The sequence below is a fragment of the Coturnix japonica genome, chromosome 2, assembly GCF_054131305.1.
Source record: "Coturnix japonica strain WE chromosome 2, WE-NBRP24, whole genome shotgun sequence".
NCBI classification, from domain to species: domain Eukaryota; kingdom Metazoa; phylum Chordata; class Aves; order Galliformes; family Phasianidae; genus Coturnix; species Coturnix japonica.
This window is the reverse complement of record NC_140664.1, coordinates 121,024,770-121,043,623: the sequence shown is the minus strand read 5'-3', so window position 1 is coordinate 121,043,623 and position 18,854 is coordinate 121,024,770. Positions and strand designations below refer to the sequence as shown.

Sequence of the window (18,854 nt, the reverse complement as noted above, 5' to 3'; positions counted from 1 at the left end):
GTGAGCATTGTACCAGTGACCACCACCTTCAGAGCTCTACGGCTGAGCTCATTTACCCCCCACATTACTGTCTGTTTATCCAGCCTTTAGCTCATCAATCTGGCTGCAATAACAGCAGGCAGACTGTCAGAGGCCTTGCTAAATTCAAGGCATCCGCTCCTCTCCCCTTACTCACTCAGTAGACACCTCAGCACAGGGTGCAAGCAGGCATTCCTGACAGCGCACAGTGCACAGAGGGCCTGTGGGCACCCTAAGGAAAGCTTACCACAGATGAAAAGTAGCTGGAATACACAAAAACCAGTTGCTTGGCAACTGTTGCAAATCGGGAAAAAAAAATAAAATAAAATCCAGAATCCCAGGAAGATGCAACCAGTTCCTCACTGGCCTTGCATTTTATTCTGGAATTCTGTAAGGAAACTTCTTTGTCCCCAAGGGTTCTGCTCACTACAAACAAACATGACATCCTTTAAAACTCAAAAGTCAGGATTTTAATTTGGTATATCAGTATGGCAACTTATACGAACATGGTTACACTGAGAGGCACAAGATTTAGGATATACATTCTCATCATTAATTGCTTGAAATGAACAGATTTCTTCACTGAAAGATACAAAACTTGTTGACGTTTTTTGCCACATTAAGCTACACATCAATTTTTATGTTCAGCACTGTGAAAAAGGAGCCCAACCGAAAATGTGCCTCTTTCATCACGTGCTTCTCTATAGTACAAACCTGCTTTCACAGCTCCTGACAAGCTCTTGGGTTTTGCCTTCAGCTGCACTGCTCCAGAATGAAGCTTTCAAAGGCAGAGTAGAAGAAAGCTCCAAGGATCATTTTGTGTGTAGCTGAAGCCACTGAAAGAACATAAAGGATAATAATTATAAAATTGGAGAGGTTATAATAGAAAGTAATGGGTTTAGAAACTCATACACACATTCTTCACATAACACTAAGTTTTGTAAAACACAGCGCAATAATGTACCATATATCAAACTACAGAACAAGCTCTGACACTATCAGTTTTATACAAATTAATAACAGGCACCTCAACCACTTCTAGTGATTCAAGATGTTTGAATATCAAATTGCCCATTCTATACTTTACAGACCATCCTAGGAACAGAGATGCTAATTATTTATTTCTTAACAGCGGTGCTAGCAATAGTCCTACTGCTGGACTGAAAGAGCAGGCTTTCCCTTAGCCTTATTTTTCAAGAGTTCACACTTTTAAAAAGAAAAATGACATTTTAAACCTCAGGCAAGTTTTTGCCTTGCTGTAAAGTAGAATAATCAGAATAACCAGAATATTTCATACTTTAAGATAGTTTTGATCCCTTACAAACGTTCTGGACCTACAATCATTAACAATCAAATAGCAGAAACCATTTAACCGAAAAAACAGATTTTTGCTCTTGATTAAACGTATTTTTCAAAGTGCTTTATTTAATATTCTTAAATAAGAATGCTATTTAACCTAATAAATGCAGTTTAAACTTCACAGAACTTCATTCAAAGAGATACGTATCTATACTATGTACATATATATATAATGTATTACAGCACACACAGCAATATAACCATTAATAAACAAGTAGAAGGTTGGAGCTGGAGATTAAGAACATCAAATACATTCACTGGAATCTACAGTTGAGAAATGTGGCTTAACATTTAATTATTTTGAATTTTGCTAGAAGACTGCCAACATGCCTAATTATATGAACAGGACTACATGATTTTAAGCATAAATCTTCACACACACTCACAAAAACGGTTGTAATTGTGTGTTTAATTTGCATAGGCAATTACTCCCCTTTCACACAGTCACTGCTACTGTGATTGCTCTGACTACATGTCCAAATTGGAGGAAAAAATGCAAGCGCAGTTGCACAGTTTCTGCCTCAATGACTGCAAGTCATTAGTTTCTTTTCATCTGAAAGGTGGATTTAGCAATACAGGACATACTGGATACAAATGAAGGAATGTGGCCACAGGGATCTAAATCTCCTGAGTATTAAACTCTCTTACATTGTACTGAAAACAAAGTATGCCAAGTACTGAATATTAAGGATAAACAACAGATGCGAACACAAGAGTAGAGAACTACATAATAGCACTCCTAAGCTATAATAGTTAACGTATGATGGGAGGATTACAGTGGTCATGTTCTGGAAATGTAAATACGATGATGGTAGTTGATAATCATTGCCAAGATGCTAAGGAGTAGTGCTGGATAAAAATATAAGACTATGGAAAGATTAACAGAAAAGTAAGTACATACGATTTGCAGGTCAAGTGCATGAGGCAGTAAGAATGGCATAAGAAACATCTAAATGAGAAAAGATTGAACAGGTCACTAAAACCTGATGGACAGGTAGACACTGAAATGCTGGCTGGTTCTGTAGCAAATCAAATGTAAGACCACAATAAGAACTTTTCCAATATCTGAAGATATTTCAAAGAGGCAGAAGGGAAGTAAGGAGAAAAGAAAAATCTATCATTAGGATGCTCAGATGTTTCTGGAAGTGATCATTTTACAGAACAGAAAGAAAAGTGATTTCCTACAAAACAAGGAAACCTACTTCTTTCCACTGAATGGCTAAATTTCAAGGAAAACCTTTTCTGGTACTTGCAGTTATGGTCCCTAACGTATGGACTGTGAATCATTCAAAGTATTTTATCTCAAGAATAGATTACATTAACTGAGAAGTGTAGTTTTGAGCATAAACTCCTGTTCACTGTTCAGTTTGTTACTAATAGATAATGCGGCTTTGAGGATACATTCCTAATTCATCCAGACAGTTTCAGATCATAACCATCTCACAATGCTATGATGCCTGGCTAAAGATGCCTATCAATTGTTTCTTAGAATGACAGGAGAGTCTTAATTCTTCTGGTATTAAAGTAGGAAAATCTGAAGCAAACAAAAAATGTCAGCATAATTTTGTATGGGCAGAAATGCAAGGGTAAAAAAAGTGGTTTTTATGTTTGGGCATAAAAGATGTCAGTAAAAATGCCAACAGTATGTAAAACAGTGACAAGTCATGGTTGTTGTGGGAAACCATAAATCTGAAATCCTTCACTATGTGTGTTCCAAAGCAGATGTTCAGCTGCTATAAATCAGCAAAGCTTCCTGACCCTTAATTTCTTAACCACAGGACTATGCCACGGGCTTTTTACACTGGATTTATTTAAACTACACAGCCTTATTCTAGCTATTCAAAGAACTACAGTACCCTCTAGTGGACAAAGAATTTTGTTCATAGAAACTTAAGTTAATTTGAACAACTTGAAGCAACCAGTGGTTTCATTCTTTAAAATGCCAAACTTGAGTGCATGACTCAAATATATAGAGCCTACATAATAATCCTAAATAATAGGATATAATGATGAATACAATCCCATGATTTATTTTGGTGCAATAAAGTTCTGTAAAGGGGAAGTAGGAACTGGTCTTAAGAATACGTAGTCCAATGAAAGACAAGATGCATCTCAAAGAAATGTTTAAGCTACAGTAACTTACTTATGAGCTCCCTTTCCCTACAGTTCCCCATGAGTTGGGTGCTTTTCCAAGCTAGAAGGAAAACCTGGTCTGAACACCTCAGTGGAATTTTCTGTAGTAAACCAGCCCTTTTGTAAAGCTGAAACTTTCCTGCCTGACTCTAACTAGAGTATGTGTATTTAATTCATTGTACATTTTAATACATTCAGAGGGATGGTGTTCATCTTCCTCATGAGGCAAAACATCTGCTGGCTGATGAGAAGCAGTGAAGGAGTTCCTTGTTCTGCTTTGCTTGCACAGGTGGCTTTTGCTTTATCTAGTAAGCTGTCTTTGTCACAGCCCTCACAATTCTACCTTTCCAATTCTATCCCCCATCTCACTGAGGAGGACTGAGTGCTTGTGCTGTACTTAGATGCTTGCCAGTGTTAAAGCACAATAGAGTTAATCTGTATAAAATACACTGAAGTAAACCAAAAAGGACTGCACAGATGGAGAGTGTGTGCTCATGTTCTTTATTACCTCCTTTTGTGGAGAACATGCTGCATAATGAAATTAATAGAACAAAGCTAAAGCAAGTGAGTTTGGATTAGAGCATAGAAGGGTGAGGATGGTAGCTGCTATGTTTCAAAAACAAAACATAACAAAAACAGGAAAACACCAAACAAGCATACAGATGGAATTAACAGCATCTGACACATTAAAAATAAGTGACTATTTAAAACGCAAAATACGTATCTCGCACCACCAAACCAAACGCAAGGTGGCAGCCCAGCAGTTAAAAGGAGAAACTGAAAAAGAAAAGAAGAAAACCACTAATAGGAACTATTAGGAAACAAATAAAAGTAGCTTACAGCTGTGCGCTCAGGATACGTGCAAGTAATGCTGTAGAGTCTAAATCTTTCTTGGTTTGCTTACTTCTATGCATATTTAAGGAGGTAATATGGAGAAGGTTGCTGTTATCTCCCACAAACTCCTAACTGTACAATATGACTGTACAGTTCACCTCAGACTCTACAGAAACAAAACTTACATACAGCAGTTTCAGAAAGTTTGGAAAATAGGATTTCCATGCATTTGTGTGCTGTTCTGCACACTTTTCATTCACAGTTTAGTCCCCAGTTCTCATAGATTAGGAAATAGTTTGCCCCTTATTGAAGAAAGCCAACAAACTGAAAAAAAAAGCAGAAGTCCTGCTATGTTCTAATGCCAAAATATCAGACTTCTAGTTCAGTGTATTTCTCCAAATCCCCTTTTTGCAGTTTCCTCCTCTCATATTCAAAACTTTAATGATGATCAGTGAGAGATTAAGTCATAATTTATGACAACCATGGCCCCATTTGCGTGTAGCCAGTGTTGTTTGGAACAACTGACTGTGTGATTTGCCTTTTACACTTTGTATTACTGAAGCTAATGACTTCAGTGATATTTCCAATATAATTTCCTTATGCTTTTTCTAACCACTGTGTGGCAGATTGCTGCCTCGTTCCCAGATTCATTAATTTGTCTTCATCAAACCCCATGTGTTGTACTGACAACCAAATCATCCAAATGGGTCAAATTGCTTTTCATCTTGTTTCTCATTCCTTTGTTTTTGCCCGTATAGTGAGTAACTCTGAATAGAAGTTTTCTCATGTAAGCGTTCAAACTACATGGAGCAAATTAATAGAATCCAAATGTACCCAATGGTGAACAGATAGCGAGACATTTTAAAAGTGAAATCGTTCTCATACAACATGAAGCACAGGTTATTGTGACTCTACAGGAGTATTAGCTGCTAGCTCGCCTATTGCTCTATACTAACAGACGTATTGGTAAGCAGGCTTCCAATCTATGATGAGTAAGTAAACCTGCTGCACTTAAGGTTTTTTGGTGCTACTGGGTAGTAGCATCACCTAACTCCTATCCCTACAGCACTGACTGTCATCCAGCTGTATGCTCAGCAGCCTGCTAAATCTTGCAGTTTTCTTCTCATAGAGACTGCCCATCAGTGAACAGTCTATAGTTGGTCGATGCTCATAACATTGCTCCATTTTGGAATGCTTCCATTAACCTCCTGCTCATAGGATGCTTACATTTTCAAGCCTGTTACACCAAGTACTATACTCACGGCATTAAGTCCACAGGTAAATTCTTATTTTACTTTATTGCACATAATTGAAGCAAAATTTTAAATCTAATAATCTAATAATAAAATAGATCTATAATATGTATGGAATCTGATTTTGTTTTGATATTTTTAATTCCAATTACATTCCACTTGTTTGGAGCTACACTTTCTTTACACAAAAAAAAATATCTAAACGTGGACATTTTAAGCATTATTTATGTAAATCCCAAATCAATACTGTTCATCAGTACTGAAGGAATGGGACGGCTTGTCAGTAAGTTAGGAAATACTTCCGTGCATGCACTGGGTAATGCTTAACAACCAGCAGTACAATCACACCATCTTCTGATCAATCTGTGGTATTACATGTGAGAAAGCTCACAAACGCACTGGCTTTTCTCACAGTTAATTCAGTAATGATTGCATATGTAACAGTCCCAATAAAATTCAGTCTTTGTAAAGCTAATAACTGTATGATGAATAGAAACAGATGGGCACAATATTTCACATCAATTTCCAGATGGAGAAAAGAAAATCAATTTCCAGATGGTTTAAGAAAATCATCATTTCAAAGTATTATATGAATTTAGGTACTGTCAGATAAGACAGCTCTAGAGCAGTAAAACCTCTACGTATATACCCAGGCACTGCATCATACCCATATATCAGGTTGGATCTTCTCCCAAACACACACAGCAAACATACAGAGCGAACTCTCAATATGTCCGTGGTACAACTGAGTTCTGTAACTGTCTCGACAGAATCACAGAATGACCCGGGTTGGAAGGGACCTCAAGAATCATGTAGTTCCAACCCCCTGCCTGGCAGGGCCACCAAACATACACATTTACTAGATCAGGTTGCCCAGGGCCCCGTCCAACCTGGCCTTGAACACCTCCAAGGACGGGGCATCCACAACCTCCCTGGGCAGCCTGTTCCAGGACCTAACCACTCTCCTAGTAAAGAACTTCCCCCTAACATCCAACCTAAATCTTCCCTCTTTTAACTTAAAACCATTTCCCCGTGTCCTGCTATTGTCAGCCCTTTCGAAGAGTTTACTCCCCTCCTGGGTGTAAGTTCCCTTCAGGTATTGAAAGGCTGCAATGAGGTCACCCCGCAACCTTCTCTTCTCTAGGCTGAACAAACCCAACTCCCTCAGCCTGTCCTCACAGGGGAGGTGCTCCAGCCCCCTGATCATCTTCCTGTCCCTCCTCTGGACCCTTAACAAAATCTCCATGTCTTTTTTGTACTGAGGGCTCCACACCTGGACACAGTACTCCAGATGGGGCCTCACAAGAGCCGAGTAGAGAGGGACAATCACCTCCCTATCCCTGCTGACCACCCCTCTCCTGATGGAGCCCAGGATCCCATTTGCTTTCCAGGCTGCCAGAGCGCACTGCTTGGCTCATGTTGAGTCTTTCGTCCATCAGGACCCTCAGGTCTTTCTCTGCCGAGCTGCTCTCCAGGACCACTCCTCCCAGCCTGTACAGGTGCCTGGGGTTCTTCCGGCCCAAGTGCAAAACCTTGCCCTGGGCAGCCCATAAGGAGCAGCAAAGACTAAAAGTGAGAGCATTCAGCATCAGTGTCAAAGCCCCGAGCTCCCTGTGACTGCAACGGCTGCGCGCTCAGGGCGGCACACGGGAAGCGGAAGCGTGTGCCGGGCAGGAAGCACAGAGGCTGCTCCCCTGCGCAGGGGCAGCGGCTGCCGTAGCCGCCTCCTTCGCCGGCTCCGCCTCACCCTCCCGGCCCCGGGGGCCGCCGCCGCCCCGTCATGTCCGAGGTGGGCCAGGAGCTCGTCCACCTGGTGTGGGGCAAGAAAGCCGGGCCCCGCGGGCTGGCCGACACCATATTCTGCCGTTGGGCTCAAGGTAGCTGCGTGCGCGGTGTCCGCTGTTCCCCCCCGCCCGGCCCGGGCCCCGCGGGGCATCCACCGGCCTCGGCCCGCCCCGCTTCTGCCACCTGTGGGGAGGGACCGTGCCGCCTCCGCCTCTGCGTGCGGCCCCGTGTGGGTGCGGGGCACCGTGGCCCTGTGGCACCTGCCAGCCCCGCACGGCGTGGGGCCATCGGGAAAATGATGCAGCAGTTTCGGTTCGGAGTAATTGGGGTTTGGGTCTGGTTTCTATTTTTATTTATTTATTTATTTATTATCGTCTTTTGCTTCTAATTTGAATAGGAAATGAACCGTATTTCTTACATGTGTTAAAAGGGCATCTTATTTCATTATTCTGTATAGCTTCATAGCATCATAATGCTGAGGTGCCTTTCATTACTCCAAGAACAGGGCAGTCGCAAATGGTCTTGTCTAAAGCAGGACAGGCCCGAGTCAGAAGATCTGTTTGTAAAACGGGTTCTTTAGCACCTGGAGCACGTGCTTGGTACCAAGATGGTGAAAGCTCTGGAGCGGAGGACGTGTGAGGAGTAGCTGAGGTCCCTGGGTTTGCTCAGCCCAAAGCAGAGGAGCTGTGGGGAGCCCTCATGACGGCTATAGCTTCTCACAGGGAGTAGAGGGGCTGAGCTCTGCTCTGTGACAGCGACAGGGCCCGAGGGGATGGTGTGGAGCTGTGTTAGGGGAGGTCACTTTGGGTATCAGGAAAAAGTTCTTCAGTGGACAGTGGTCAGGCACTGGAACTGACTGCCCAGGGAGCAGTCATGACACCGTGCTGGCCAGAGTTGAAGAAGCACCTGAACAATGCACTCAGGGTATGGGCTGGTTCCTTGGGTGGTCCTATGTGGGGCTAAAAAGTTTGACCCGATGATCTTTATGGGTCCCTTCCAGCTCATTATATTCTATGATCTCTGAGAGGCAGCCGGAGACAAGGCAGCAATAGTGGGCCTGTGTGTAATTTCTTCTTGATGGGGATTTTCTGGTATTGTATCAAACCTACAGTTAAAAGGGATAATACAGAAACTTACTGATAGAAATGATGTGCAAGATGTCAGTCTGTATCCCTGTCCTGTCTCAGAAGAAAATAGCCTTCTCTGTAACGTGTTATGGGAGAAGATCAACTGATGCATGGCCAGCTAGCAGAACTGAACTGACTGAAGTGGATATGATATGCAGTTTGAAGTGAGTGATGGTTCAAGAGTAGGAAGTAAATTCCACACCATGCTGCACTGGCAACTTTAAATTCTTTGCTTTGATTCTAGAACTTGTAAACACAAAACTGTGAAGCTGTTGTTATGTTATGTTTAAATATCACAGGATAGGCTTTTATTGCAGGGAGCTTGCTGCTTTGAAAAGAAGGCTTTGGGGGAGGGGGGGAATATCGATTCATTTATTCATTTAGAGGGAGTGTCGTTATCTGTAAATAACACCCCTTCAGCGCTGTTGAACTGGAAGAGGAATAGAAGATATCATTCACTGCCCAAAATGGGGTGTGAACATGTAAATTAAGTTAATGAGAAGTGTATATTCTCTGGCTAACAGGTATGGGGGCTGATGTAGTTGGGATAAAGCAGAGCAGTAAGAATATGAAATGCCCCATGACACAGTGATCTAAATGTGAAACCCAAATCTCTTTTCTGCTGCCTGGGTCCAGATAGGAAAATTGGAAAATATGCTGTCCTTACCTTAAGAAAGGTACCAAGATACCTCTCCTGATAAGGGTGACAGCCTTAATGAGCTCTAGAGAAGTGCTCACATGGAAATGTAATGTAGAGAAGAGAAGGCTGCGGGGTGACCTCATTGCAGCCTTTCAATACCTGAAGGGAACTAACTCCCAGGAGAGGAGTAAACTCTTCGAAAGGGCTGACAATAGCAGGACACTAGGAAATGGTTTTAAGTTAAAAGAGGGAAGACTTAGGTTGGATGTTAGGGGGAAGTTCTTCACTAGGAGAGTGGTTAGGCCCTGGAACAGGCTGCCCAGGGAGGTTGTGGATGCCCCGTCCTTGGAGGTGTTCAAGACCAGGTTGGACGGGGCCCTGGGCAACCTGATCTAGTAAAGGTGTATGTTTGGTGGCCCTGCCAGGCAGGGGGGGGTTGGAACTACATGATCCTTGAGGTCCCTTCCAACCCGGGTCATCCTGTGATTCTGTGGAGGAGGCAGGTTGTAACCTTATTTGTTTTGTAGCAGGTGGCTGCCCAGTGTAATTAGCAGCCTGCTATTTAACTGGGGTAATTGTCTCCAAACCTTCCAGGACATCCTCACCTCTTAAGTAGAGTTGTTTGGGTTTTTGATGGTAGCAGGTAACTAAGCTGTACATTTATTAGGCAAAATGTGTGTAGAATTGACAACTAGATGTAAGAAGTGTGAGCCTTGGTAAATGTCAGGTCTGGGGAAGGTGAGGAAAGTAAAACTATGGTCAATAGTAGACAAAGTACATGAAGACAAATTTCAAATAGCATAGATGCTACATCTGAAAATATTGGTGGCAGCGATTTACAAACAGGAGTCTGGATGTACTCCATGCAGACAGAAGGGTAACACAGAAGAACAGTGGTGTGAACGATACTGGTGTGATTGATGTAGTATGATAATACTACTTATGGACAGAAGACAGGTAGATAGTTAGGGGAAAAAGGATTAAATTAGCTGCATTATTTTACTTTGGTGTTTTTTTTCTTGAGTGAAAGGAGCTGAATGACAGAAATAATTTGTTGAGATTGTGGATTAGTAGAAATTAGGACAGATCAGAGTTGCTGGTCTTCTGGTAGCTTAAAAGATGGCCAGAGCACTGCAAGAGTGCGGAGGTGATGAGTTCTTATAGAGATTACTCAAGATGTGGATATTTTGCAAAACATATAGTAAGGAGATGTGATTTGCAGGCTGTGGTAGTTTTGGAGCCGGAAGAACTTCAGTGCTGGTGTCTGAAATGTTACCTGAGCTGACTTCAGATTTCACAGCCGTTTTAAGAAGGAAAACAACACCTTTGGTTGGTTTGGTTTCAGTGGGTTGATTTTGTGTTTTTTTTTCTTGCTACTTCATGACATTTATTGAGCAATAAGCAGTGATTAGCTGCAAAGAAAACAGCTGCTTTAGGTATTGCATGTGATTTTGCTATGCTTGTATTCTGTCATGTCGTGGATAGTATCAGTTTTGCGTCGTCCTTCCTGAATTTCACCTTGGTGAAGCTCACTGGATTTTGTGTTTTTTTAGGAGGCAGTTTTTGAAAGCAGGGCAGGGTGAGCTGAGGCAGTTGGTGCTTTCTCAAAGAACCCTGAAGAGTATGAAACAAAGTCAAGATTTCTAACCGTGGTCTAATGGTACCACATCCAAGTATGTTGTTTTACTGCAGTGGCCAAATCATTAAAAGAACTAAAAAAAGGTTGATGCAGTGTGCTTACCTGGCATGCTCTAATGCTTCAAAGCAGAAAGAAACACGTTCTAATACAGATAATGCACAAGCTAATATAGATAGTTGAAATGATGGTAATGTTTCGTTTTAGCGCATGTAAACAGTGGAATGAATTCACACTAGTGCGAAATTTGAAGTATGGATTAATACGGTTTCACTGCTAAATTCAGTGATGCTGGATCTGAGGCACGACCGGCATCTGAGGTTTGGATATAAAACACATCATTGTACTGCACGTGGTTCAGAAAAGCTGGAGCCTTGCTATCAGATGCAGGGGAAAGCTCACACTTTAAGAACTACGGCTGCACTGTACACCTTACTGGTTTTTTTCACACCAGTGTTGAGCAAGTATCATGTCTGTGATGAAAGCTGCCCTCAGATGTGCACAGTGCTCTCTGGTGCTGCTGGGGATGATGTGCCTGTTGTGCAGTTGCACAGAAGTCTGCACCAGGAGATACGTTGCCCTCATTCAGATTCACATGCAGAGGTTGAGGGTGCTTACGTCTGATACAGCAGAGTATAATGGTACAGCATACAGGTAGGAATGCCACTTTGCAACACCGGAGGCCCAGGTTCGAATCCCCCCTGTGGCGCAAGTGGTAGAAGTGCTGCTCTGCTACACAGGAGGCTCGAATCCCGGGGGTTGGACTCGATGATCTCTAAGGTCCCTTCCAACCTGCACGAGACTGTGATACTGTGAGCACTGGGGAAAGGAGAAACTGTGGGAAAAGTGTGTTGAATATTCTACTGAGACTGACACTGCAAGGGAACATGCACGTGTATTTTCTTTTTTTCCTGTCCTCGCTTGCATTTGCTCATTGGTTGCTGTCTGTAGTTGCATGGTTTCTAGATTACATGAACATTACTTTAGCACTATCTTACTGGCACTTAGAAAACAATGTGAAATGCCACTCACTGTAAGTTGTTGTGCACCATCTTCATCGAGTTATTTGTTGTCCATGTGCATGCTTTTACCTGAGAATTGCAAGCTGTGAATTAGCATGTCTGGAAAGGAAGTTTGAGAGCAAATAATTCTGCATTTTTGGTTCCAGCATTTGCCCTATCACGTGGCTGTGGAAATAATTCTGACTTTAAAGATGGAGAAGGGAAAATAGGTGACCTTGTGTCTTGCTTAGTACAGTGTCTGTACTGTGAAATGCTGCTGCTAAGATGCTTGCTTTGGTGGTTATAAGTGAATATTTGAGTTACTCATTGTATTTCAGCCTTAATAGGCAGCACTGATACACCATCCTTTTAGGGAATGGAAATGTACTATGTGTGCTCAGTAATGCTCAAAAAGTGACTTTCAAAATCTTTTTACATATTTGAGACAAAATATTGCAACTTATAAATTCATTTTAATTGATTTCTAAGAAATAATAAATTAAAAAACTATGGTTGAAGTATTCAGCTCCACATACTCTGATAGTCTCACTGGTTAAAAAAAAAACACTCTAGCTATTAGCCCTTTATGTCTGTTATTTCTTTGTTGGGTTAATTTCTCTACTTACCTGTTTCAGTCTTTTTGGTTCAGATATTTTAACCACATCCTGCTGCATGACTGTGGGCAGGGGGAGGTCTAGAAAACTCATTGAATCTTTTGAAAATGAACAAAACAAATGCCTTTTCTGTTAGAAGACAGCGATATTTAAACACACTTGTTTACATATTTCACTAAATACTGCCTGCTTTCCATCTGACAGGATTTGTCTTTAGTGAATCTGAATCAACTGCTTTAGAGCAATTTGAAGGTGGCCCTTGTGCAGTGATTGCGCCTGTACAGGTAAGATGTGTTTATTACAGCAAGGATTTAAGATGAATAAGCCCAAATTTTGTTCTTTTCAGAGCATATGTGGAATTAAAGTACAGTAATTATTGCAGTAGATCACTGAGTATTGTATAGGCTTTCTTTAATCTGTTGTGCAAGTTTTAATTTCTAATGGTTAGATCAGTAATTTGTAAATACTGAAAGGGATTTTTGATTTCTGAGTGATGAGGTGCTCCTCCTCAGTTACATATTGCAAAATATTGCATCCATTACTACAGTCCTGTCAGTCTGGAAGTGTTTTAATACTCTGAAGTCTGCTTTATTCAGTGTTAACTGTGATTGAACCTAATATTTTGGGGCACCTTTATAGTTACATTGAATGAGAAAAATGAGTAAACAGTGCAGGTTTAGGGTGCCTTACTAAAGGACAAGGACTGTGAAAGTCTAATAGTATGCAGAAGTGCTTTGCTATAGAGCTTGTAGCGATGTAAAATGTAAAATTTGGTGGTGTTTGTTTTTTAATCATTACTTGATGCTTTGATATCGAAGGCGTTCCTTTTGAAGAGGCTTTTTACCAGCGAAAAGTCAACTTGGAGAGACTGTCCAGGTACCGAGACTTTTTTCTTTTTCTTTTATGAAAAAAAGGAAAAAAAAAAAAAAAAAAAAAAAAAAAAGAGTAGTATGTATACTGTATAGAATGGTGGGATGGTTTGGGTTGGAAGGAGCACAGAGATCACCTGGTACACTTTCCAGCTATGGGCAGGGATACTGTTTGCTAGATCAGGTTGCTCAAAGCCCAGTCCAGTCTGATTTCAAACACCTCCAATGATGGGGCATCCATTGTTTCTCTAGCTTACCTGGTCCAGTGCCTCACTGTTATCTCCATAAAGTATTTCTTCCTAATATATCATGTAAATTCATCCGATTAAAAAATAAAAAAGGTGTTTCTGTCTCTTACAAGCTCTCTTATATGACAAAGGGCTGTAATAATGTTTTGCCAAAGCTTTGCTGTCTTTGTGCTGAACAACCCAAAGTCTCTGAATTCTTTTTTGTGAAGTCCAAGTCAGTCCACTGCACTTGTGTGTTTTGTAAATTCTTGATTAATTGAAATCTATTACTAAAAGAAGGAATAGGTTAGAAATCATATTAAAACATGTTTCTCTAAAGATAGCTTTATGATTCTCTGGTCCAGTGTTATCACAGACTAGTTAGCATTAATAAGTTAAAGTTAACTTACATAATTGTTTAGATAACGAGTACAAAAAATATTAGGAGCACATATAAGATGCTGATTAGCAGCAATTGAACTCATGTAGGTTTCTGATCTTTCAGAAGTAGAACAGAAAAACCTTCTCTGTCACACATTATGTGACATTTTGGAAATGGCTTGCTCTGATAACTCTGAGTCGTACTCGCTGGCAACATGGATAAGGGGAAAATCAACTGAAGAAACTGCTAGTATTTCTGAAAGTCCTGCAGAATCCAGTCGTCAAGAGGAACAACCTTGTAAGATGTATTTCTGTTCTAAATTCTCCCTAACTTAGTAAAGTATTATGTTATTATGTTGTTTTTAAGGGTCCTTTGCTTTTTATTAGTACTCAGATGAGATTCTAGCCTTTGTAATGCCATTAGCTGTAGTGGATATTTGTTTAAATTAGAGGCATTAATTCTTTTTGTGAAAGGCATATGATCTCTCTATCACTGGGGTTCTTAGAGATATTATTCTCTTGAATGTGAACAATTTGCATGAACTTTTCAGGTTTATTTTTGTAATTTGAGGCCTTTTTTTGTTTTATTTTCCTTTTAGTTTGGGAAAAAAGCCATGCTTCCTGCCACCAGAGGAGTATTTTAACTGGCCATTTGTAGCTGTATCAGAAGAGCTTCTACATGAAACTCTTAAAAGCTGAATTGGTTCTATAATATTCTGGATCCCCTGTTAGGGAAAAGTAGCATTCTGCCCTTTGTTTGCTTCCGTGTGATACCAGAACTGCTTAATCCAATGACTTTTTAATAGATTAACAGATGGGTTTTTTTGTAGGCTAGAATTTTTCCTTTACCTACTTTATTCAAATGTCTTGATTTCTTCAGTAGTTACTGAATATCTTCTATTACACTGAGATATGACATCAAGATGTGACAATTTAACTATTGTGGTCTATTGAGATGTATTTATTAATCATTAGTGGGGATATATAACATGTTAAAAGTTAAGCTTCTTTTTCTTTTAGTTTTTGTTCTCAATGTGCCCTTTGAGAAGTATGAAAAACTCTTCACATGAGAACATGCTTATAAAGGTGCCATCTTTTGACGGAAGGTATCTGTCATTCACCACTTTGTGACATAATTACAAAGTAAGAATTGTACAAGTAGATCTGTATGTGTAAAGCTAGCTACAGCAATTAGTAGTGCTGGAGCTCTTTATGGCACAAGTCATCTTCATCTGCTGTGAAATGCTTCATGTGTTTTAGAGGCCTTAGGTGATGATTAAACTTTCACTTAACTGGGGGAAAAAGAATAGTCACTATGTTAAAGTCCCAAAGTGAGCTATTCCTTATAAAGAAAGAATACTATATGGGAAACTATCTGCAACTTTTCTGGTTTTGAAAATGAAAAATATTTTCCTTTGAAAGTTAAAGTGGTTGTAACTTCAAAATTCCTGATTTTGACTGATTTTCCACATGTCTGCAAAGCTCTTGCTCATATTATGACTTTTCATTTGAAGAAAAAGTGAAGCAGAGCCTGGTTATCAATAGTTTTTTAACTTTCTTTAGGTTAATATATGGCCTTGTTCTGAGGAACTTTATGGAAAGTGTGCTCAGGAGGTCTTTTTAAGCACAAACTCTTTTTATCCTCCACGTTAACACTTAATGAACTAGTCAGTTCTATCTGCACTTCTCCCAGTTCTCTACAGGTTCTACTTGACTTTGTCCTTAACACCATAGAATGCTCTTAGGAAGAGCAGAACGCATTCACTATGAGCAGTATGCTTTTGTCATGAATGTGAATCTCCTTGACTGTTCATATTCTACTAGAACTATTCTACATTCCTGTTTTATGTACCCTACAGTTCAATCACTATTTTAATTATACATTATTTAATGCTACAAATTTCCTGATTTAAGATGTACTTGTTAGTGCTTTCTTTTTAAAATCCTGCTATTTTAACCAAATAAGCAATTTCAGCTTCTGCTTGGTTAGCCTAGGAAGAAAGATATTAGTAAGAAGGTACTGATAATAATGCAAAGTTCTGTTGTTGCTAGTGTAAAGGAATAAGTTTATTTCTTGCTTGGCTGCTGGAACCAGTAAAAATACAAACTGATACTGTCATAGTTTCACTTGAGAGGTGATGTAGGGTGGCAGAGGAGTCTTAGAGATGCAATCCCTCGTGGCAGGCTAGTGCTACTTGGGAACTGAATGTGGAAATAAGTTTACAGTAAAATCATGAAATAAAAAACTTACAATGTGATTAGGTGCAGCACGATAGAATTAGCACTCTGTAGGATTTCTGTACTACTGTATTTTCACACAGCTCATGCTTTATTGCAGTTTGTACTTTTCCTCTCCACTAAGTGCTGTCTTTATCTAGCTTTGTTTGGGTTATGTCTATCTGCACTTCTTTTTAGGATTTCTACTTCTTGCCCTTTGTTTCGAACAGTGCTTATCTAACCACTTTGTTCTGTTCTGTAGTAACAGAATGGAGCTGCCTGTAATCTTGGTGTGTGAACAAAACAGGGATTCAAGCACACTTACTGAATGCAGTAGCATTTTTCATCTGCTTTTGTGATGTATTCTAGTGATTGTTGTTGGCCATGCATTGGCTGTAGTAGTGCAAGTTCCCAGGTTCAAAGGTTGCTTTATATGCTTTATTCCCTCTAACTTTATGCAGAAATGGCATCAACTCTTTGGAAGGAGATCCTTTAGCGTTTATAATCTTTCTTATTAAAATACTTTTGCATTAATTAAATAACAGGCATGGTTTGGAAATTTTCTGCAGTGTAGTTTAGTATTTTGTTTGACATTTTTCAAAAATATCTTAATCTTTTTAAGCCTAATTTTGTTCTTGGAAACCTAGTTTTTGCAGTAGGTTTTTTTTTGTAGTAGTAGTAGAAGTAATTGTTAAAAAGATAAAAAAAATAAACCACTGCCTTATTTTTGGGGTAGCAAATGAAATTATTCTGCTGTTGGAGAATCAGAATCAGTTGTATTTATACGTGGGCAAACCAAACACGCCTTTCAAAATGCAGTCAGAAAATGGATAAAAAGCCATTAGTACAGTTGCGGGAGGAGTTGGGCAGTAGTATTAACTCCAATGGCTTCAGGTCTTTAATGAAAGTCATAGGAAGTCATTCAATAGCGAAGTGATCAGACTTTATTTAAAAAATCAGCAGAGTGGCCTGTATCAGCAAACGGCTCCATCTGATTTGTGTATTATTCCACTCACAGGTGGATAAAGTACCGAAGGGTAAAGGGCACTGAAGACTTCTACAGTCTTAATAAACAAATACTCATCAGAACTCTATAATTACAGAACTGGCACATCTTTAAAAGGTCATTTCATTGCCCTGACTTGAAAATGTTCTGAGGGGGAACAAAAATATAAAGCCTACATTGAACTTGGGAAGACACTAAATGCTGTATTTTTTTTTTATTTATTTTTTCTTGTCTTGGAGGTAACACTTGGAAGATTATTTAACCGCGATTAACAAAAAACAGTGGAAAAATATATGTAAAAATAGAATGTGTAGCAGTTCAATTCTACTCTTTTATTGTGATAAATATTGAATTAGTATTAAAAGAGGAAGAACAAGAAGTAAAAATTTCAGTAATATTGATGTATTCTAAAAGAAAAAATACAGCTTTTCTACATTGATAAAATGATCCAAATAATCATGCTTGCTTTTCTAGGAAATAATACTTACTGACCTACGAAGTTACATCTGTAGCATGCATATGCTTGATGACTTTGACAGTTGTGATTTGTACCAAATCAACAGCTTTACCATTTGACAAATGTTTTAAAAGCTGCACAATCCAATGGCTTTGTGCTTTTAATAAATTGATTACTCCAAATAGAAATACTCTGTTTTGTATGTTGGAATCTTAATGTTCACTGGATCAGTTTTACACAAACTAGTTAAAAAATGAAAATGTGAAGGGAGGATTAAAAATCAAAAATATAGTTAAAGCTTGAAAGTATACTAGCTTGCTGTGTGTATCTTGTGTCATTTTTTGCCATGTGTAGTGCTGAAAAGTGTCTCTTGTGTATAGCTGCCTTGGCTGTGGAAGAGCTTGGCTTTGAGCGATTTCATGCATTAATTCAGTAAGTAATATGTTGTAACATTTAAAATACAATATTTTGAAGTAACGCTAATATTCATAGCCCTGGAGGGGCTGGCTGTGTTGAAGAACTTGCGTGTTGCACATCAGGTTAAATATGGATTTCAAATTTCATTTTGGGGGGTTTGGATTTTTATGTTGTGTTTTTTATTTATTTATTTATTTTACAGTTTACAGTTTAAAATTGAATATTACCTTGAACAAAAGGATTTGACTTTAAAACTGGAGCAATGTAATAACGTGAAATTGCTGAATAAACACAGCTAGTTAAAATTAATATACTGAGTTTAAGGTGTCCATCCTCAAATTCCACATAGTCCCACATGTGATTCTATTAGAAATACTTGATATCAACACTGAAAAAAGGATGTAGTCTAGTATTGATTTGAGATTACACGGGAAATGTTCATAAAAGTTTCAAATAGGAAACAGAATCTTAAAAAAGCGAAGTTTGAACTTTTCTTTCTTGGGTGTAAGTACAAAGGTTGAGGTTCTGCTGAGTTTGTCTTTAAAGGCAACTGTCTTTTATTTTTATGGCAAACAGTTTTTACGTATGATAAAAATAAATACCAAAAGAGGAAAATAAGAGCAAGAGAAAACACTTGAGATTGAAAATGATACTTATTGGAAGTAAAATAACTGCTGATTATTGTCTTCAGTAGTAATAATAGGCTGAAAGAGCAAGCTGTAGTTGCATGAGGAAAGGAGAACGTTACAATTGCTGTAACTTTATCTAATCTTAATGCTGATTTGTTCCCCAATCCCAGTCTATGAATTATTGATACCCGCGTTGATCTGTTACAGTCTCTCAATTGCAATTAAATCCTTTTCTCTGTCTCTAGAGCAAG

General features: G+C 39.3%; 1 protein-coding gene across 7 annotated transcripts in view; it reads left to right on the top strand.

Moving 5' to 3' along the window:
* Window positions 1–7,274: 7,274 nt before the first annotated feature.
* The window catches only part of MINDY3 (MINDY lysine 48 deubiquitinase 3), a 43,204-nt gene continuing 31,624 nt past the window's right edge, over window positions 7,275–18,854 (top strand). For 3 of the 7 annotated variants that reach the window (XR_014943647.1, XM_015853478.3, XM_085540657.1), the window contains exons 1-5: window positions 7,275–7,474; window positions 12,605–12,684; window positions 13,219–13,276; window positions 14,002–14,175; window positions 17,938–17,989. Coding sequence is in view for 5 of the 7 variants with exons in the window: in XM_015853478.3 (XP_015708964.1) it covers window positions 7,378–7,474; window positions 12,605–12,684; window positions 13,219–13,276; window positions 14,002–14,175; window positions 17,938–17,989 (461 nt within the window). In the remaining 2 variants the exon portion in view is untranslated. Of the gene's footprint in view, window positions 7,475–10,702; window positions 10,774–10,806; window positions 10,823–12,604; window positions 12,685–13,218; window positions 13,277–13,985; window positions 14,176–14,897; window positions 14,984–17,911; window positions 17,990–18,854 lie in introns of those variants that run through there. The other 4 variants (XM_085540653.1, XM_085540655.1, XM_085540654.1 and 1 more) reach the window with 4 other exon arrangements.